Consider the following 22,445-nt stretch of genomic DNA (forward strand, 5'->3'; position numbering starts at 1 on the left):
ACGAAAGTAACATTCTTTTAAGTTCTGTGAGGTTTAATATTCTGATGCCTTCTCCAAAAGGAAAGAGAGGGTTTTGATCTGTGATGAGATGACAGAATTTTGCCATTTAAATACAGTGATGTGCTAAGACCCACACAGAAGCCCAAATGTTTTGCATATTCAGACTGCCTGTTTAGATGCAACTCTTGGGAATTCATTAGGTCACCACTACGCCAACATCAAAAGCTCAGTTCCTGCTTTGTCTTGCTTCATCTCTCTCTGTCGTTTATATTCTTCTCTCCCTAACTGTCTGACAGTGGTAAGAGGATCTGGAAATAGGATTAATCCTAAAGTCTTCTTTATGTTTCTCTGAATAAACCTGTAAGGGTGGGGCTTACACAGCAGTTTGTTAGAGCTTTCTGAATCCCTTCTCGCATCTTCTCCCTGATATGTTTATGACCCATCATTTTAATGTGAATTCAAGCTAGATCATCTTTCTGGCTTTACATTGAGTCCACTGATCCAGATCCTGCTCTGGCCTCTTTCTGACACAAGTTATGGCTGCTTACACACTGGAGGAAAGAGAAAGCTTATCCCTTTGTCTTCAGGCTTCAGGCACATGGTCCTGATTGGTTGTCACTTGTGCTGTTCCAGTTATGATTGTGCTTCAGACCAGGGCAAAAGACACCAGCTAGACCTTAAAATGCCAAATCATCTCTCTGTGTCACTGTACTGAATAGATGTGAAATTGCTTGTGTAATGTAGATTGACGTTTCTAATTTCTATGCTGGTGTTTCTGACTGTATTTGAAAGAACCTTTTTTTGTTTTCTCTTTGTTTGCCTGCTGTAGTCTGTCAGCTAGCACCCTCACAATGTCCTCTGGCAGCAGCAGGGGATCCCTAGCCTCCAGTCGAGGATCCTTGGCATCCAGCAGAGGCTCCCTCAGCTCGATCAGCTTTACAGACATCTACGGCCTTCCACAGTATGACAAATCAGACAGCATTACAGACTATGGGCAGCATTTACGCTTTGACATAATTCCCTTCGAGTCTCTTACAAAGGATGTACCATACATTGATCCTGTTGGACACTCAAATTTCAATAAGCAGCGAAGGTCTCTGGATACCCCACAGTCCTTGGCATCCCTGTCATCACGATCTTCCTTGTCATCGTTGTCCCCTCCAAGCTCACCTCTGGACACCCCATTTCTCTCTGCATCTCGAGATTCTCCCTTGGCTCAGATGTCAGAAGGTTTTGAGGAGATGGCAAGCATAGGAGCCCTAGAAGTTCTCAGGGCTCAGACTACAGCATTGGGTGACGATGATATGCAAGGAGCGAGCTCATCTCAGACATCCACTTACCCCGTGGACAATGAAGGGCTGCGTGAAATGGGACCACAGCTGACTTCTGTCCAGACTGGTGGAGGTTAGTTTGTGGGCATTATTGTTTTATCACTTTATCATAGAACACGTTACATAAACCTAAGCATACTAGCGCAGGAGATTGTTCCTCAGTTTGGCTTATTTTAATTCCATCAGTTAAACATTACATGCTAGATGTTAGCTGTTAAAAAAAAAAAAAAACCAAACTGAAAAACTCAACCCCCCAAAATTTAGAGTCAGGGCAAAGAGGTGAAAGAGTAGAGGTATCAATGTAAATAGATCTTAAAGGAGCGGTGAATTGGGTGGAAGAAATTAAATGGAATATGTACTTTCTTTGGATTGCATCAGGGAATAAATATTTTGGTCTTTGATCAAGAATTAGTTTAGTTATGTCTGAGACATGCGGTTGTGCCTATTTTGCCGTTACTCTGATAATTTAAAGCCACACAAACCCAGAGTAGATAGGAAAAAAACCCCAAACGTGAGGTGATGCTGCCAGCAGTGCTTGAAGGCTGTCTGACTGTTGAATTCACACACACACGGACGAGGTTCCCGTGTCTGAGTTCTGTGATGGAGGAGAAGCCATGGTGCCCTTTCTCATAAGTAGAGTTCTTTCTCGGCCAAGGAGCATGTTTTGCTGGGGGTGTGTGAAAAGTTAAGCATCCACTTTGAGTGGTTGTCTCAGACAACCTGCGCTCTGTAAGTGCAGAGGAGTGATGTGTTCAGTTACCACAGCATGCGTTCTGTAGAATTTTCTTTTCCTGCTTGACTGTAAAGTTGATCGACTTGCTTTAGCTTGTGTTGGTGGAAGCTTCTGAGGCACTGCAGGTGAGAAACATAAATTGGAGACATCAAAGGAGAAAACAGAAACCTTTTTGGAAATCAAACTGAACAAATTTAGACATATGAGCATATAGGCACATGAGAAACTTCCTGTTTTAATTGATCAAATGAAGAACTATTAAAAAGAACATTTCTTCATTATGATCTTTTTTTTGTGTTAGCTCAATCATGTTGCTAATAAAGCCGTACTAGCAGAGAAAGGCTTTTAGAAAATATTTTTAATTTAAAAATAGTCATTTCCATCCTATTTCTGTATTCAGAATTCTGCATTAGCAGTTGTGTAGAATGTTGCATTCAGACTTATGACAACAGGAGTAATTTGAAATATAAGGAGAGAATGTATCATATTATCACTTGACAAATAAGATTTCAGTAGGATAACAAGAAAGAACACTGACAATATCTGAGGAAAAGCTTTCAGCTTTTTATTTTTAAAAAGAAAATGTCACCACTATGGAAAGCCTGTATTGTTCAAACAGCATTTTAGTCTAGACTCACCTACTTTCCTTAATGCAGCTAGCATTGCCAGAAGATACTGCTGCAGAATTTACATTACTAGATGTAAACATTTCTAGTGCCCATATTGTAGCAGTCAGACCAAAATAAACAGAATTCCAAAGACCAGCATGTAAGCTTTTGCTTAAATTGGTGCCATGGAGAGGCTTCCTGAGGCTTTCTTTAAGCCTCAGATCAGACCACAGCATGTCTTCAGCCATTGTGATAAGTGAAACTATGTTAGTAGTTCATTTATAGTTTGTATGTGTTTCCTAGAAGTGAAGGCCTGGTCCTAGGGCCTAGGGAGCAATAGGATGAGTGTCAGGTTCCTGCTCTGGTTTTCATTTTCACCCTTCTCTGTCATGTTTCTACACACTTTACTATTTTCTGAAAACCTCTGGCAAAACATGCCTGTGCTACCTACTGTCACTGCTGCAGTGCTCAGCTCCAACTCTTAAACCAGTAGTTTTCTGAGAACAACACAGTACTTTATCTTGCTTTCTCCAGAAGAATATATGGTTAGAGTATAGCCAGTCTGTCTTTTTTTTAAATATATATATTTATTTTTTAAACATTTGAATTTGAAAATTGCTTAAAAAATTGTGTTTAACCTTTCTGATATTTGGCTGGAGTCATGAGTACTTTGAACTCTGCACTTACTAACTGGTGGGTTTGCAATTGTAATGCAGTTGTTTGCAAGTAGCAGCTGGAAGTTTTGAAATTATTTTGGATTTTTACTAGTACCTTGAAGAACTGATGGAGCATCAGGCTCTCACACCACAATTTGGGAACACCCAGATGTTGGGGGGCTTTGGTTTTCAGTGAGGTACTATGCATTGTGCTTTGCTGCTGCCACCCAATGGTCCGGTAGCATAATGCGATGCTGGAAAAACAGTAAGTATCAGCTTGGGACAAATCTTTGGCCTATTCTTTCACTGGACAAAACATGAGGTAATTTTTGCCAATTCTAATATCCATGAGGGTCGACACCGAATAAACAGCACATGCTTTGCACTGAAGCGGTGCTTTAGCAAGTTCAAGGAGTTCTTTAGGAACTGCAGTTTTGATGTTCTATAGCTGATCTGCTGTTTTATTGTTCTGCATCTATCACAGAGACATACGATGAGATATGCCAGCGTGTGTGAATGGAGGAATGCACATGATAGGTTAAATCCATTGTATTTATAAAGCAGGGAGTGGGAGGAAACATGTTAATATAATACTGGAGTTCAGTATCTTCACTATCTCTTCCTTTTTATTCTAAAATGTTCTTTCAAGTTTTCTTTAATGCCTAAATAATCTCTCAAAATATTGTCATAGGTCTAAAAGATGATTTATCATTGTGTGCTTTTTATTTTGTCTTGTTTCTCATGCTGCACAACAGAAAAATTCACTGTAAGTGAACCTGAAGTTACTTATTGTGCTGGTTTTGCTTGTAATTCCCAGTGTGATTTTTTTGTGTGTGTGAAGTGTGGTTGGTTTTTTCTTTTTCTTTTCTTTTTAAATGTTGCATGTGAAGAAACAAGATTTTGCTACATTTGGGTTTGTTTGATATTGTGCTGTATCTGTTTAATCATTGTGGCATACTTAATTTTTTGCTATGTCAACTAAACCGTATATTCATGGCTGTAGTTAAATTCCTGGAAAAAGCGTTCTGCGAGTTTCAGCATTATTATACCGTAGTAATGCCTGACAGCATCATGGTAGGTAAGGTCTGTTTCTGACTCTGATTTAGTTTTATGAGAGTGTTTGACTTTTTTATTAGTGCATTTTGATCTGACGTGGTATTTGTAGTCTCTTAAGCTTGTGAAACATGCTTTGGATTTATTTATGCATTTTTTAGCTAATGAAATCTTGGATACCAGAATTCCCCTTTGAAGTTCGCTTTTTCAGCTAATGACACCTGAGAATATTCTTTTAATCAGGGTTCTCATGTTTATCAAGCTTTGGCACCCAGTAGTTATGGAAATTCATACATTTTGTTCACTGATTTCGCTAGTGATCTATCTTAGAAACTTTATTTTCAAACAGTTCTTTAGCTTCCAGCATTGGAAGGACCTGTGCTAAACCTTGTTCTTTTTAAACAAAAATCTATCTTTCTTCTTGATCAATTTTTCCTGCTTTTTTTTCTTTCTTTATTTTTTATTCCTTTTCTTTTCCCGTAGTCAAGAGCATGTTTTGACGTTTGCATCTCTCCTAAGTTCTCTGGGATTATCCAGGTATTATCGGGTGCCTGCAGGCTTCCACGGCCTGCAGGCAAATCGTTGTCAAGTTACAACATTGTTTGAACATGTCAATTTTTCATGATGTTATATATATGAGTGCGAAAGACCAATTTCTCCTTTCTGACAGATAGGGAACATGAAGCTCCAAAGGAGGGAGCCCAGGAGGTCTTTTGTCTCCTACATCTATACTGAATGCTCACGTAAAAGGGTGAGCGAAAGGCTTTTTTGCAAAAAGAACTCATTCTAGTGTAACTTGTTGAAATTAGTACAGAAATTATAGAAGCAATATTGTATAAAAAATTATACATTTCTGTGAAGTTTGTGCTCTTTCGAGTGACGTCAAATTATTGGGAACTTTTAATACTGAAAATGTCCCTACAGACTGTTTTGATTCTGCGTAAATACTCAGTGACAGGGCTCACGGAGGTGGGCTTGTGAAATAAAAAGTTCTTAAAAACCAAACCAAACCAAAATGAAACAAACCCACCGTTTTTTACAAGTGTTATGGAAGAAACCGTTGTTCAAACACAGTTTCTTTGCTTTCTTTGGGTGTACTAGAGCTTTGATCTCATTTTGTGTGATGAACAGTAAAGACAGGGTGCTGTAATTTGGGTAGAAAAGGGAGCTACATTTGCTACATAGCTGAGGATGGCTAAATCCTTCAGTGAAATTTGGAGAGGAGGTCTGTAGGGCTACTTATGGATCCAAAAGGACGAAAACTAGCTTTGTCCAGTTTATGGGACATCTTTTTTTGTTGGGGGGGAGGGGTGGGTGTGGGTGTGTGGTTTGATGCATTCTGGGACAGAACCAGTGAATTTTAGCTCCGAACAGGACCCCGTGGTGGGGGTTTTTTTAATATCTTTTGGGATTTTGTTTTGTTGGTGCCCTGATAAAAGGAATATTTCTCAGGCTAGCACAGGACTGCTGAGCTCAGTGCATCCTGTCTGCCAGTCCCAGAGCAGGTTAAAGCTAACATTAGCCAGACACTTCTGTTGACAGCAGCAGTGTGGTTGTATTAATTTTGGGGGATTTTTAATCAAGCCTCAGGTCCTGATGTTCTGTGCTGGTGGTGCTTGGGTGGGAGCTGAGGTGGTTCCCATGCAAAGGAGTGGTGCACTTGTGTGTACCTCAGCCTGGGTTCTACAGGTGGAGCTGCAGGTCGAGCTCAGACTGTTGGCTGGCTCTCTGCTGAAGGAAACTTTGTGATTTTAGGTATCAGTATTTTACTTCTGGTGCCTTAAGATAACGTGTAACAGAGATACTTAATGCGTTGTTACTTTGAGTGAGACGTTTCATCCTCACTCAGGGATAGTAAGTAGTAAATGTTAGCTGGTGCTTACCTCCAGTGTGATGTGCACTGTGCTACTGCAAGTGCTGTCTGCTAAAACTAGGAATACTTCCATGCTGTCTGTTTCAAGTTTCTGAGCATAGGTAGAAGCAAATAACGTGCTTCCCCTTCCTCTGAAGCGGCATCTCTTTGCTGTTGCTTTTCTGCTTTAAGGAGAGTCATTGGGTCTTAAGCAAAAGAGAGGAAAGTTGGCAAAAGTTCTTCACTGCACAGTGAAGAAACTGCATTTCCACAAGTCTGTTTAATGGTTCTCTCTAGGAAAGAAAACAACTTCAGGTTAGAAGCTGTCATTGAAGTGTCAAAACCTTACCTATACAATTGTTGATCATTACCACTTGTGCACGTGCCTTGAAGGGTTGGTAGCTGCTTTACCTGCTTACCTGTGCAAATCCTGGTGTATAACAACACTATTGTTGATACACTTAGAACTAAATAGTGACTCAGCAATCATTTTCGTGGTGTTGCTGGTGATTTGAGGAAGGGTGGAAGAGGGTTGTTGAATGTTGCTTCCTCCTCCTTCGATTGGTGTTCAAAGTCATTTGCCAAGAATTTGAAAAAACAGCGGTCAGAGAGTTGGAAAGCGATGTTTTGGGTTTTTGTATAATGCCTCTCAGACTGGAAATAAAAGCTGCTATTATGTCATGGTATAAACAGTATGCTTTGAAACTTTGTATTAGGAAACAAATGAGAACAAAACCCCCCATTGTGTTATCAGATAACTTCTTAAAAGAATTAGTCTCTGTGTGTGTTTTCAAACAATTGTATATTCAGTAGGTAAATCTTAGAAGTTGAGGATATCGTGTGTACCTATGCTGAATTAATGCAAGCCTTCCTCCAGGAGAGGTTATCCCACCAGAAAAGCACTGTAATAACAATGCAGTCAGCTTATGCCTTGTCTTGTAATAGAGAAATTAGCCACAAACTTCCTTCCTTAATTCTCCCACAGAAAGTCTCCTATTAATTGTATTCTAGGTTTTTAAATTAGTTAGATGAAAAAGTAATGAACTGCATTTGTGCCAACTGTTTTGCTGCTAGTTTTGATACGATAAATTTTTCTTGTTTGATTTTTAAGAGATTGCCTTGAGCTGACATTGTCTTCGCTTTTTCTCCATGATAGCTGTAACTCTGCGAGGAGACAGTGGTAGAAGATCGGAGAGGAGAGCCAGGCGAGTTTCAGCATGTCTCTCAGATCATTCACTGGCTAGTGACAGTGGCGTGTTTGAAGCTTTAAGCAAAAGGTCAGATGTATAAATGCATAGTAAGCTGGAAATATTCCTGTTCTACCACATGGCCTGAAAAAAATTCGTTGTGAATTTCTGAATACGCTTTCAAAACTGCTAATTGTTAGTGGTGTTAGACTGTAGGTTGCATGTTTTAGAGGAAAGAAGTTTTTTACATCCTGTTCCACTTCTTCAGAAGTGCCCAGTACCTTTTGCTTTATTATCTCTAACATTTCAACAACATATACTTTCCCTTGAAAAATAATTTTCTCAGCTTACTAATTGTAAATCACTAATTTTATTTCAACCATCAATTTTAAAAAGATTATAAAGAGTGTGACTTAAAATTTGTAGTAGCATATGGTAAAAGTATAACTGCAAGGAAGAATGTATATGAACTGCTGAAAATATAGAAGTGTGTAAGTGAACCAAGTGATTGAAGGATGGGTAAAGATGTGTTATTTTATACAATTGTTTTAACACAATAAACAGTAGCTGAGAAGAAGATAAGATTTGAGAGTGTTAAAGAGAAGTGGAACACAATTATTAAACTATGATAAAAATCTTGGAAATAGTATTCTAAAAATTAATATTTAAAAACTTTGAATTACTACTTCTGTGTGGGTTTAGATATCTCAGGTTTTTTCTGTATTACCAGTACCTCCTCTATTACAAAACAATTGCTTATATTCATAAATCAGAAAATAAATGTTCATTTCATTGTGTTTTAACAGCTTAGGTCAGTATGTAGTTTACAGTACTTTCTGTTCCTGCAGGAATGAGGATCTGGAAGAGCCAGTTTATGGTGATGCTGCCAACAGTGAAGAACCGCAAATACACGTTGGTTTTCTGTGAGTAGTCTTACTCCTCTTTCTCCCTGTCAACTCCACAGGAATGACTTACTAGTTTTCTTGGCTTTGGCTTTTAACTTTTAATAAACTTAACTGCAATGGATAGTTTGAAGAAGTTTCTGGACTGAAAGCCGAAGTTTAGGGGATGTATGGATTAGTTGTCACATCCCACTTGCTGCTGGGAATTTGCCTTAACTGTGGTTCATTTGTTATCCTTTCAGTGCTGGCTGATAGACTGTTCTTTCATAGCATTTTCATTGTCTGTGTCATTAGGTAGTGTATGGATATAGAGGTATGTCTTTGTGTGTGAGATCTGACTTTTTATTATGGATAGAGGAAGATTACTTTAGGAGAGTCCCAGGTGACAAGAAACAAATACAGCTGCTGAATACAGCTTTGAAATCCTGTGCTTAGGGCATGCTATTGTTAGTGAGAGTGGTGTGAGGAAGGGCAGATTATAGCAGTGCAAGGCAGGATGTCATACCAGCCCTCCAGAATTGTCTCTGCCCCTTGGAAAATTAATTCCCAAGGTTGAGCGTTTTCAAATTTCAACCAGATTTGTTAGTTTATTTCAAAAGTCATGCTTATGCAGAAGAGTAGAATCTTGTATTTATTTTCATTAACCCATGAAAAAAATCAGACTGATTTTTCTGATGTAACTCATGTTATACACACATGCATGCGATGTAAATGTTTAAACCAAGGAGTGTATTTTATAAAACCTGTTCACTATCACAGTAAGGAATATTATTCTTTTCAACGTGAATATTCTTTAAAACTCTTAGTTGTGATAACCTTGTAACTGTAGCTAATATTAGTGATGCTCTGTTATCAGTGTTATATCTGCAATTGCTTTTGATTCAAACTTATTTAAAAGATTTATTTAACAGCAAAAGATGCTTTTACATTCTTAAAGTCTTTGTAGTCTTTCATCTCTATCTCTTAAGCAAAGTGTTGATGTTTGGTGACTAACACAGGAAATTTATGTTACAGGCATGACAGTGGAAGTGAATGTCTGTTAGTGCACGTAGTACAGCTGAAGAACTTCACTAATCTAGTTGTTAAAGAAAACTGCAAAATGTAAGCTTAAATTTCACCCGAAATTGATCATTGCTTGTCTGTGCCACAATTGTAAATGCTGTAAATGTGTTTGCTTTCATGCAGGGTTAAAGCATTTCTGAAGAGGATGATATCCCTTAGTTTACCTAAGGAAATAATGGTCAGGTAGCAAGCATAGGCTGTAATGCTATGCCATATTCTTCCATGTTTAATATGCACAGAAAAGTTATTTCAGAAATGTCAAAGTCATGTGTCTGTCACCTGTGCCTTCTGGCCCCAAAGATGTCTACATTGTCTGCAGTGTTCCAAAAATATTATTTCTTGTATGATTTCTCTACAGCTTATCTGCGATGTATCCCAGGATAAGCTTAGTGTAATTTTCTCAGATTCCCTCTGCATCATCTATATTAAATAGTAAGATAGAAGTCTTGCCTTTTATCTTAACCAAAAAAAAAAAAAAAAAAAAATAAAGACACAGGGCATTTGCAGGGCTTTGTGGCCATTACTGCTCTCCTTGAATGTCTGTGAAACACCTTTCAAAGATAAGTTTAACACAAATGCTAGCTGAGAATCAGTACAAGCAATTGGTTTTTTTTAAACTCTGTTGGCCTATGCTGCTTTTTTCAAATTCTGTATCGCATTATATTGAGCACAGCTTAGTTTATTCCAATAAATGCTTTTTAAATAATGGCATTGTTGCCATAAAACACAATCTTATCTAGTGGTATATATCCTAACGTATTTTAAAGACATTTGACCTGTGAAGATCATTGATATTTATCTCTGTGAGAGATTGTTTAAATACTGGAAAATGGAGGAATGATAACATTGTTGTGTTGTAATATATCATTCCATGGCAATTTTTAAACTTACTTGCTTCTTGCTGAATGAGTTGGTCTTTGTTAAGAACACTTGGTCTTGCTAACTCTGCAAACCTCTAGAGGAAAATCTTCATATCAGTGTCAATCTTATGCTTTGTTTTCAGTGTGAGTGCAAGAGGATGCTATAGGGAGAAAATGTGCTGCTCGGCCATGTTGCCTTGTAATTAGAGAAATACATAAGTGTAATCTGAAGAAAGTCAAGTAGAGTCAGAAAGTAAAAAAAGACCCTAGAAGGTTTGTTTGGCACAGTCATCAAGGCAATCAGGTGTCTAAAGGGCTCTCAAAAGGCACTTCTGTTCCTCATCCCTCTCTGCTAACTGCTTGCACTGGTACCAGTTGCATGGCTGTGGGGTCAATTGATTGGTTTGGTCAAAATGAAGTTTATCTTACCAAAAGCTTTTAGCCAGTTTTTAGTTAATTTCTTCATTTAACTGTAAGTTCACTGAATCAGAGTTACTGGAGAGTGAAGTCGCCTGCAGCAGCTAATGAATGGAGGAACTGGAGTGCTCTCTTTTTGAAGCGTGTGAGGCTGTTTAGGTAACTTATGTTCCACGTGGCAGCATTGCAGTTCCACCATAGCTATCTCTTCCAGTTCTTCTCTAACCATTTACTTGTCTGTCTGTTTCAGCCCCTTCTGGGTGATGGCATAAGAGCTCATGCAGCTGTGTAGTCAATTTGAGGAAGCCTCTGAGCTGTGTTGTTTTAATCCTTAAGCCTTATTTTTGCAAAGTTAGCTTTTTAACCCAGTTTAGTTTTATAGTTCACGAGACCATGAGATGAAGCTGTTTGCTGGCACAAAGCAAAAAGTATGGCAAAAAAATAGGACATTGCAGGGCCTGGACAAGCGGTGAGGACAAGGAGAACACAAACACTTCTCTAGTGTTTCCTTCTCTAGAAGGCTCTGCTGCCTTCTGTCAGGTTATAATGGTTGTGGATTGTAATTTTGGCTGTGAGTCTCAAATGCAATAGTGTCAGATATTTAAACCTGTTTTTCTAGATGGCAGGTAGATGCAATGATTTTAGTTGTCTTTTACTGTCATTTTGTGCTGAGTTTCCAGCAGGGGGCAAAGGGAAGTATGCTTAGTAGGTGGAAGGAAAAAATGGATCAGTAACATTGGGCAGTTCAGTTGCCTAAACAGAGGCATGTGTTTCCATTTGAAATAGCTTAGTATAGCACCTGGCCTCCAGCTGCTGCTGCTCAGGAGGGCTGTAGGTCTCCCATAGATCCTATGTCATATTTGCTAGCCCCGTGTAGATGCCTTGGATACCTCAGGACATCTCAAGTGCCACTCGGTGACTCTGCTTAAGCACCAAGTTCAAATAAAATCAGTATTAATTAGAAAAAGGACAGGTTTCCGAATCAGCTTTGCAGTTCTTCCGTCTTAAGACTACAAAGTAAATTCCTGTAACAAGGTGATTCCAGAGGAGGTTATTAATGCAAGAGTTACACTGATGTTTTTGCCTAGCTTGATTTTGATAAATGCAAAATATCTTTATCTCATTTGTGCTATTTGTCTGTTTTGCTGTTTCCAGTCATGTGAGAGTTTATTTGCCACCACTTGAGTCAGGCACGCCAACCACTTACTGTTCTAAAGCTTTGGAGTTCCAAACTCCGTTAATATTTAATGAAGTTTTCCGAATTCCTGTGCATTCAAGTGTTTTGAAATTAAAATCACTACAACTCTATATCTGTTCAGTTGACCATCAGCAACAAGAGGAACTCTTGGTAAGTGATAGTTTTTTTTTTAAAACCACTGTGATGTGAGAAACTAAAGTTGTTTTGAGGAATCATTTTTAAGATTGAAAAGAGAAGGTGAAGACTGTTTTTCCATAAGAAATGCTGATAGAGTCATATGTTAATGTGTCTGTTAACATATGTAGTTGTTTTTGTGTTAATAAAAAAGTACATAAATATTTGTGAAAGATTTTTTTTTTTAAAAGTTGAAGTATGCGCAGTTTAGGTTACTTTCAACGCTGCTCAAAATGCTTCAATTCTCAACCTCTGCTAATGTCACTAATTATTTCCAAGATTCTATGTAATGTTATGTGTACTGTTACTTAACTCATATTGCAGAAGCATATTAAAAACGGATTTAATAGTTGCATTCATTGCTATGGGATTTAGTAGATAAACAGTTAATTCTTTTTTTTTTCATTTAATGAATTGCTTTCAAATGTCTACTTTGGGGAAAGCTGAAAAATCTGCTGTTGCTAAATTTCGGTGCAAGAGGGAAAGCATTGTGTAAAAATGTAACTTTTCCCCATAGACTTCACGTAAGAGCTTTTAGACTACAGTGTGCTCAAGACTTCTGTTTCTGCACAGCACTGTAATGTGTGTGTGATGAATCAGTATCAGTAAAATAGTTTCCAAATAAAAAGACAACTAATGTGAACCCCTTGTTGCTAACTAACAGTTGTCCAAGAAAACTACTGGTAGATCGATCTTAACTTTGTGGCTGGTAACAGTGGTCCACAACTGTTTCTGCTGCACCTTTTACTTTAAGCTGATTTAGATATCTGATATAGATGCGTTCAAATAAATGTAGCAGTTGTTAAAATAGGTTACATGTGTTAACACTGTTAACTTTAGATGTGTTAAATGTTAATTTAATTTAGCTATCTTCAAATTTAAATATATTTATTTAAATCTGCCTGCTGTCTTGGCTGTTCTGAAGGCAGTACCCTGGCTTTTTGGTAAGGGGGTTAAATGGGTTAGTGAAACTTTGTTTTAAGCCTGTCAAAGGAGTTAAGTGATACAGGCATCTCTGTGTCCTACCAGAATATAGATAAGAGGTGTTTCTTTGAGCAAATCTAGTCAAGAATCTGTTTGTAAGTCCACCTTTAAAACTAGGTAGACTCTTATATAAACAGTGGTCTTGATGTTGACAGAAGCTGACCCAAAGTCTTGTCTGCAGTGGGAAGTTCTGTTGTTTTTGCACTACAACCTCATGAAAGAGAAATCATCTCAAGAACAGGTTGTATGTATTTGTGTAAGATGCTGTATTCTGGTATAGCCTATTACTCTGGGAAGCTAAATGCCTTTTTCAGTATAAAGCATCTTTATATTGACACAAGTGCATCTAAGTATAGGTTTACTATTACTGAATTAGCAAAAAAATAAGTGTTCAGGTTATGTTGATGGGAATTTTTTTTTTCATAGTGTAGCTTTGTTTAGAAGTATTTGTCCACAGTAGTTGACAACATATTTTAGGGTAAGTTAACAATACCATTCAAAAGGAGAGATAAAATATCATGGTTTCTTAAGGTAGGTTCATTGAAGTATGTATTTAAATGCTGTGATCATTGCCCTGTTTTGCTGTGAATTGAAAATAAGCATTTTCTCAAACTGGAAAACCGTTTTCTGCCTCTCTTTGGAACTGCTGTGATGGCCTCTATAACTGTCTTCCAAATCTTTTCCACTGAGATTACAGGTTTTTCCATTGATTTGACTGTATATTTGTGAAGTTTTTGATGACTGCTTCCCTTTGATTTAGATTATGCCAGTTAAATGCTTCCCTAAATGCAGAAGCCAGGCTGGAGTTTATCCTGGGTTAAACACATTTTTGTCCATATCAGGGAATGAAGAAACCCTACCATCACATTCAGGCAAATAGTTCTACACTTCACTTACATAAAGAAGTAAACCTACTAAACTCATGGGATGGTCTTTCCATTTCCATAGTCTTTTACTCAAATGCCCTGCCTTCCCGAAAGATCTTTTTTTGCTTTCCTACAACTTTTGAAACTGCTTCTTTAAGTTGGCTTATTTCTTCCCTGGTAGCCTTATCAATGCTGAGATAAGGGAGTTTTTATTTTTCAGAGTTAGCATATATAGCTCCTGTTAAAGCATCAAAGAAATGTGATTGTCTCTCTTGCAATCACATAGCATTGCTGTTGCACTCCTAATTTCTGAGCTTTTACAGTCCTAACCAAACAATTATTCCCCGTGTCTTAATTTATTTGAATTCTTCTTGAGTGTAACGTTTGTCTTTATTTCAGAACATCCATCCCATTTTTTAAAAATAATTTTATATTTTGATCCAGTTCTCAGAATTTTACAATCCCTCTGTTTGACATCACCAAGAGATTCATAAATGCTTTCACTGTTCATCCAAGTTGTTAACAAATGCGTCAGAGCAGGCACGTGACAGACTGCTAGCAATTCCACCTTGGTTTCCTCATCCTTTCGAGCAAGCTCCGATTTTTGAGGTGGAGATGAAATATTAACTGGTCTTTTCAGTACCGATAGTTATTAATTGAGTTTAATAGTGATTTTATACCCAATTAGTCATTGACTTTGTAGTAAGAGCTTCTTTGGCATTCTTTCTTAACCACTTAATAAATGTGGTACATAGGGCAGCATTGGACCTTTTAAAGAGTCAACGTGTTTTTTCCAGTGTTGGTGACAGGAAAACAGCTTTCCTCTCTACTCTGAAACCAAATCCAGCATGTCTTAAACATTTTCCAACTCTAATGCAAAGGTGTGAGTATTAGATACATGTTTCTTTCCTAGGCTGTGTCAGAACAAGTAGATAATTAGGAGACATATAATTCTTTTTTATATAAAAGAGAAGGCATCTCTGTAGCATCCAATATACTGACGTAAAATGACTTCTAAGTAACATATTGTATCCCAATATGACATTCTTTTGTTAGTCTCAAGAACTTTTCTCCATTGTCCTTTACACACCTGTTTAAGCCAAGCCCTGGAGAACAGTCATCTTGGAAAAACAATACAATGCTTTTTAAAAAATATTGTTTTCTAATTAACTGTTTCTTTAACTTCCAAAGGTGGCATACAGTTTCTGTACACATTTCCTACTGCCTTTACAACTGAAATCATTGCATCCAGCTATTTGTTTCGTGAAGGATGAAAACAATTTTTATATGATTTTCCCAGTGGTATAAATGAATGCATTCTTAGCATGTGGTCCATTAGCATGGAAATGAACAGGTTGTAGAGATAGCCAGATAAAGCCAAAAGCAGTAATTAAAGTATTAAAGCTAATATAAAGTCATTTCAGCTAGTGATCTGGTTAAAAAAATAGACAAGGATTTGCTAACAGCTGTTTTTTATTTAAGTCAACACCACTTGTAAGTTTCTTACGTGACCCTTGGCTAATACAACAGAGCTATTTTAAAGTTGGGAATACTTGTAGTGAGAAGCCTCCATTAAACCTGCTTTCACGGGAATTTGTGAAATGTAAGGAGGGCTTGGAAAGTAGAAAAAGGCTTTAAGGCTACCTTATCATATAAATAGGCAGAAAAAAAAGAAATTGTTTTACACAGCTTTTTTGTTTCTTCTTTGGAACATGCCTCTGAAGACCAGAGAAAGAAATGGTATCTTAGAATATATTTATCTCAAACTAAACCAGATGAAAGTAATATTGTTAAAGTCCTATTAATTTAAGCAAATGTAGAAATCGGGTAAGTTGGTTTTTTTAAATAAAATATTAAGAGTTCTCAGCTGTGACAATCGTACCTACATCAGTCATACAGATTTCATTTTTCAGCTTAAAAAAAGTGAATATTTGCTCTGATCCTTTCTGGAGGTGAGCAAGAGGTGAGAAATTTGTTATCTTGGCCATCACAACACAACAGAACGAAACTGTCTCTTTTTAGGAGACACTATTAATATTTGATAAAGTGAGGTTTTTATGTTCTAATTACTCTTTAAATGAGAAGGTGTCTGTCCCACAATGTATGTTTAATTATTGTGGTCATTACTTTTTGTTGTTTGCAGGGCATTGCTCAGATAAACCTGACTGACGCAGAGAATTCTGGTGAGATGCAGCTTCACTGGTATTCAGTTCAGATGTTTACTGGCTCAGACCCTCAGAGAGTAAAGAGTAAAAGCCAGTGTGAAGAAAGTATTCCCCGGTCTTCTGGAAATGTAACTACAGTTAAAACAGTATGACTCTGTAAAAATGATTTGTATACTTTATTTGACCTGCTGGGTGGTTGTGATCTTATCTAGGGTGTAGCTTTTCTTTTAAAAAAATAATTAAAAGCTAGATCATGCCTAGACAGAGGCTTGAAATAGCGTTCTGTGTATGTTTCTACACACGCTTCTGGTAGAACTTACTAAAACTCATTAAAAATGTCTGCCACTATCTTTGAAAGTGTTGTCAAGAAAGGCTGAGCAATTTTCATCCTTGGGGATCTTTCAGCTCTTGACTGAGCCCTGGGCAATGTGATGTGGCTATGAAGCTGTCCCTTCTTTGGGCAGGACATCAGAATAGGTGACCTCCATAGGTCTTTTCTGACATAACTTGGTGGATGATGCATCACAGTGAGATAAAGTCTGTTTGGTTTATGTGAGAAGTTGCATTAGTGGAACAGCACGTACTTTTTCAACATGATGATTCAAGACAGATATTTTGGGTTTGTGAGGTTTTTGTAGGATTTTGTGTTTGTTTGATTTGTTTTAGTAACATAAAGTGGCATTTGTTTTTTCAATTTATTTTCTCTGAATATTATACCTTAAACACAACTGCTTGTTCAGGTGGTTTTATTTGAGGTCTAGTTTGCCTTTCAGGATGCAGTGACAGCCCTGTTAGCACGGACAACTGCCCAGCTGGAAGCAGTTGAGAGGGAGTTGGCAGAAGAGAGGGTGAAACTGGAGTACACAGAGGAGGAAATCCTGGAGATGGAAAGAAAGGAAGATCAGGCAGAAGCCATATCAGAAAGGTAAAAATAAGTAGTTTAAATACTTCATCAAACAGGGGAGTGGTATTTACGCTGTGGGTATAGTCTGGGTATACAGCAGAAGAAACAGCGGGTCCTTATTCTAAGATCTGTTAAGAGTATAAAATTCTGTTGTTATGTGATGATGTGCAAACAGAAGAAAACTTTATTTGAGGAGCTGGATGAGTTTAGAGGATTTGGGAAATGGAATACCCTACACAGAACAAACTTCGCTAGGGAGGCAACTGTAGTGGGCAAATGTACAGCAGCACAGTAAAATAGTGTGGTGACATGGGAAACTGGCCAAGAAAGATATCTATTGCAATGCTTGTGGAGTGAACACGTAACATGACTTTTACTTATTTATATTTACCTTATAGTAGTCTTCCAGTACCCGAAGGGGGCCTACAAGAAAGCTGGAGAGGGACTTTTTACGAAGGCATATAGTGATAGGACAAGGAGGAATGGCTTTAAATTAGAAGAGGGAAGATATAGAGAAGACATTAGGAAGAAATTCTTAAGGATGAGGTTGGTGAGGCACTGGCATGGGTTGACCAGGGAAGTTGTGGACGCCTCCTCCCTGGAAGTGTTCAGGGCCAGGTTGTATGCGGCCTTCAGCAGCCTGGTCTGGTGGGAGGTGTCCTTGCCCATGGCAGGGGTGTAGAACTGAATGATGATTAAGGTCCCTTCCAACCCAAACCATTTTATAATTCTATGAATCTTAAGATTCTATTTTAGGGTTTATTACAATACTATTTCATCATTAATAATACTTCTAGTTTGTTACATGAGTTACATCTTTCTATTGGTTATTGTTTTCTTAGTACTGTTACAAAGACCAGACCATGCACTTTTAAGAAAATTGGGGAAGGTAATTTTGTATTTTTTTTGGTCTGGAATGTGTTTGCTTGTCTTTGCATCCGCAGAGATGCAAGTGGGATATGTTCTACCTTTAGAAATGATGTATTTTTATTGGAGAAATAGTAGTCTAAAATGACAAAGTGATCTGGATGATTAAAAATATAAACGTGATGCATAACTGCATGAGTTTGAGGTTTTTTTTAATGCCAAAATATTCTTGTGATGTTCTGACTTTAGGAGCTGGCAAGCAGAATCTGTTGACAGTGGATGCAGTAATTGCACCCAGACTAGTCCTCCTTATCCCGAGCCATTTTGTGGGGATTCGTTAGCTGGGCGCATGTTTGCAACTCAAGCAGGCCAGTACAGTTCTGGAAAAATGCAGCCTCCACCAATAAAGGTAATGAGAGAAGACACTGCAGTACAGAAACTGCCATGCTGCCTGGCGCACACAGCGTGCTCCTGCTGCTTGTTGAGTCCCAATTGATAAGGAGAGAAAAGGATCAGAAACAACATTAACAATCCTGCAATGAGCATTGCCTTCAAGACAGTCACGTGCCTTTTGAGTCATTAAAAATGCCTTCTCTAGGGCTGGGGTGGGTGGTTGCTTGCTAGTTATTTCTGGGCAGAATTATTTTTTTTAGATCAAAAGGCAAGCTGTTTTTACTGTGGCCTTTTATCTAATCTGTAAATATACATTAGTATCAATATCTGTGTCGACCTAAAATTGTAAAAGAAAAGATCATGACCAAATTCTTAGAAAGGAGAATTTTTAAGGGAATTGGGAAGAAGGAAGCTTAATGTTTTAAGGCTTAACATTACTGATTTGGTGTTATGATAAATACAGCTGATATTTTCAGAACAACTGTGCTGAAACAGATGAATTTAAAATCTTTTATTTTCAATATATAATCCTGAATGAGCTGAAATCGGCACACTTCCAGTAAAGCAGAGGAACATGAGCCATTTGTGTTGCCTTTAGGGAAGATCTTGCCTCCTGTTGAGGAGTGAGTGATCTTAAAATTTTGAAACTTTACTAGAGTAGCACATGTTTTCAGTATTTCCAAATACTCTAGTATTCTCGTATCATTATTTTAACAATTTTTCAATTCCATTTTGTTCAGTTCCTTCTCTTCATTTGAATTGCTCCAGTTTTAAGGCAGTTGTGTATTGAAAGGTTACTCAGGTTTCTCTTGTTGAGGCTGGAGATCAGGTGGTAACTTGGTTAATGCCCAATTGCCAATGCTGAATGCAGTCTTTGTGCTCTGCAGCTATGATTCATGTTGTAACTGCATCTCAAAATTGTTACTGTTCCAGCAAAGGCTTCTGAAAGCTAATCTTATAATTTTGAATGAGCTGGTTTTAAAACTTTTTAAAAAGATGGCGATTCATCCTCTGTTCTCAGTGCTTATTAAAAGTTTACCTAGCTAGCCAGGGAAATTGTTTACTTTTGATAGTGTTGAAATCTCTGCTTGTTTTTTGATGAGAGAGAAAAGGGAAAAATAAACATTTTTCCTTCACTGAAATTTTAGGTGGATAAGGAAACTAACACTGAGGATCTGTTTCCTGAAGAAGTTCCTATTCTTCCAAAAGAGAGAACTAGCCGCAGGCCACGTGGTTCTGCTTTTGTTCGCAGTAGCACTATTGTTCGTTCCCAGACCTTCTCGCCTGGAGCACGAAGTCAATATGTTTGCAGAGTGAGTAAGGCTTAAAAAGAAAGGGGGGAAAGGGCTTCTATGCAAATATTTTGCACATTTTTGATAATTCCTTCGTTAAGTCTTTATTTCATGTATAAGAAACATATGCTGCTTTTGAATGAATGAATAATAATGACTAATGTATTGTTGAATTTAAATGTTGCAGTGGGGATAAGGTCCCCTGGTTCTTTTCTTTGTAAGAGTTTAAACTTGAGTTTATTTCATATTAAAATATTTCATATTTAGATATTAAGCTCTCTTCCCCTGGCAACCTTAAATGTTAGTCCAGGGTAATTGATTTTACAGAGGGACAGTGGTGTCTGATAAGGTGTATAAATATCTTAGAAGCTCTGTTTAACCTTCAGGTACCTAAAAGTTTGGGAAAGGGGACTAAATGCATAATCTTAGGGTTATTGCATAAATATTCATATGACTCTGGTTGCTGTCACAAATGTCAGTCGTAGGATGGCCTGTTATGGTGGGACCTAGAGTTTCTGGGTGTGCTGGTGCAAGTAATTGAGGATTGGCACAACAGTTTTCAAGCTCCTGTAAGCTGGTTGCTATGTTTGACAGCAAAGGGCTTATAAGCAATTAGCTCATAGTATTGCAGGTCAATACATGGGTATTGGGGTATTGATTTTGCAGTATTGGTGAAATGCACATAGCTTTAATTGTACTCTTTCATGAGGTTTTGAGAGCTTCAGTTTGAAAATACAATAATGGCTTTTAACTTCCATGCTTTTTCATAAACTAAGGATCTTCTGGAGCTAGTTCTATTATTTACATTGCATGCAGTGCATCTATGGACCCCTTTGAATTCTTCAGTTTGATTTCTGGATTCCTTATCTGTTTATGATATAGGCAATTTGAGCTAAAACACCCTCACACACCAGAAAAAAAGATGGTTAAACATCTGCACTTAAGCTGCATTTACTTAAAATCAGAGGGGGGAAAGAAGTGTGAGACTATTGTTTGTAATTATGACAGTAAGTGCTTTAGGTATTAATATTATTTCCTTTAACTGCACCTTCCTCCTTTTTTAGGCTATATTGTCCTGGTTATTTAGTAGAATGCTTGATGAAACTTCACTGTAAAACTCTGATGGGTTTTCCATTTTTCTTCAATTATTCTAGCTAGACAGTATGCACACTGTTATATATAAATTCTTATAAACAACTAAAACTGAAAAAAACGGGTGCTTACAGCGAGAGTTTCAGTTCATTTTTAAAGATAAATCTCAAAAGCACAAGAGAAATTCCAGATTTCTTAAGGCAGACGACCCTGTAAGCAACTTATACTTTCAATCTCTTTTCTAATCAGCTGTATCGCAGTGACAGTGACAGTTCAACACTTCCAAGGAAGTCTCCTTTTGTCCGGAATACCTTGGAGAGACGTACTCTACGGTATAAGCAGGTATACCTAGGAAACTGGGTTTTACTTTTCACTAAGTTACTCGCTCACTGGTGCTTTGATACCTAAGCTTTAGATGTCTACAGGTACATTCTGGTGGTTTTAGGAAACATATAAGGCTTCTGTAATGTAGTTAGGGGAGGGATATGTGTTTTGGGTTTGGTTTGAGGGTTTTATTTAATCTGACAGACATAGAGAAGTGAAATATAGTTCTAAAGTGTGAGCAATTATTGAGGGGAAAAAAAGAAATGCGGCAGACAATAATTAGTTTAATAGGGACTGAATATGTATTGATTTAGATGTAAACATTGTTAAGACTTTTTAAAATCTAGTTTATGCTGCAGGGCGCAGGCCCAGAGGAGTTTGTGTGAATGCAACAGTAAAACACCCATACCCCTCCCATACAGCCTAGCAAACTATAGTATTTGAGGCCCAGGTATTCAGGAATGAATAGGCTTAAGCTCTCCTTTTGCTTCTGTGCCACCCCACATGCTGCAGAACAAGTGGACAGAGAAGGGTGAGTAAGGTGTTAATTCATTGTGTAGAAATTGCATACAGTTTACCCTGGTCAGCAGAAGTTAATTTTTCAATGGTGTAGGCAAGCACACAGCCATGCCTCGCGTTTTGATTCAGAATGTATCTTAAAACGAGTTTTGAATAAAGCCCTTTAAGGGGAACCTTGCTCAGTACGATATTTTCTGACATCATGACTCTGAGTCATGATTTTTCCTATTGCATCCCTTTTGTTGTCATCTTAACATGAAATTTTAGTCCATAGAACTTAAATCAGTTAAATATTTATAAGCCAAAAGGAGGTTGTACAGGGAGGCGGCAGAAACCATTAACTGGGAAAGTTTATGTATAGTACAGGAAACCATTACAGCTGCTTAGCTTTTCTCTGTGGGATATAAATAATCTCTCCAAAACTTTGTGTCAAGAAAGCATTGTGTGTGAATTAAGTACAGAAAATGTATGTTCCGTATAGCTAAAGACAGAGAAGTATACCACGTTGAGAGTAATATATTGTATATTTTGTTTGAATCCTAATAACTCAGCAGTCCTGCAGATCATCTTTGGCTGAGCTTATGGCAAGGACGTCCTTAGACCTGGAGCTGGATCTCCAGGCATCCAGAACTAGACAGAGACAGCTGAACGAGGAGATATGTGTTTTAAGAGAGTTGAGACAGCGTCTGGAAGATGCCCAACTCAGGGGGCAGACAGATCTGCCCCACTGGGTCCTTCGGGATGATCGATTCCGAAACTTATTGAAGGAAGCAGAAAGGCAGGTATGGTAACATGACATGTTCAGAAACTTCTGATTTCAAAATGTCTTCATTGTAACAAGACCTCAAGCTGCTTTTACAGAGCCTCAGACAATGAATATTGCCTCTATATTTTCAAGTTATCAATACAATAATTTTTATTGTGCTTGCTACCAAACTGTATTTATTGGAGGATGAATACTGGAGAATGGCACTATTTGCCAGTGGCACTTCTTGTTTTGGTTTGA

General features: G+C 37.8%; 1 protein-coding gene across 7 annotated transcripts in view; it reads left to right on the plus strand.

Moving 5' to 3' along the window:
- WWC3 (WWC family member 3) overlaps positions 1-22,445 on the plus strand; it is a 106,391-nt gene that overhangs the window by 80,269 nt on the left and 3,677 nt on the right. Inside the window, exons 11-21 of one of the 7 annotated variants that reach the window (XM_054082120.1) lie at positions 830-1,404; positions 7,390-7,510; positions 8,269-8,343; positions 9,337-9,423; positions 11,817-12,009; positions 16,027-16,194; positions 16,810-16,973; positions 18,069-18,228; positions 19,361-19,525; positions 20,846-20,938; positions 21,991-22,221. In XM_054082120.1, coding sequence (XP_053938095.1) covers positions 830-1,404; positions 7,390-7,510; positions 8,269-8,343; positions 9,337-9,423; positions 11,817-12,009; positions 16,027-16,194; positions 16,810-16,973; positions 18,069-18,228; positions 19,361-19,525; positions 20,846-20,938; positions 21,991-22,221 — 2,032 coding nt within the window. The remainder of the gene's footprint in view (positions 1-829; positions 1,405-7,389; positions 7,511-8,268; positions 8,344-9,336; positions 9,424-11,816; positions 12,010-16,026; positions 16,195-16,809; positions 16,974-18,068; positions 18,229-19,360; positions 19,526-20,845; positions 20,939-21,990; positions 22,222-22,445) is intronic. The other 6 variants (XM_054082206.1, XM_054082448.1, XM_054082520.1 and 3 more) reach the window with 6 other exon arrangements.

This window comes from Cuculus canorus, chromosome 1, assembly GCF_017976375.1.
Source record: "Cuculus canorus isolate bCucCan1 chromosome 1, bCucCan1.pri, whole genome shotgun sequence".
NCBI lineage: Eukaryota > Metazoa > Chordata > Aves > Cuculiformes > Cuculidae > Cuculus > Cuculus canorus.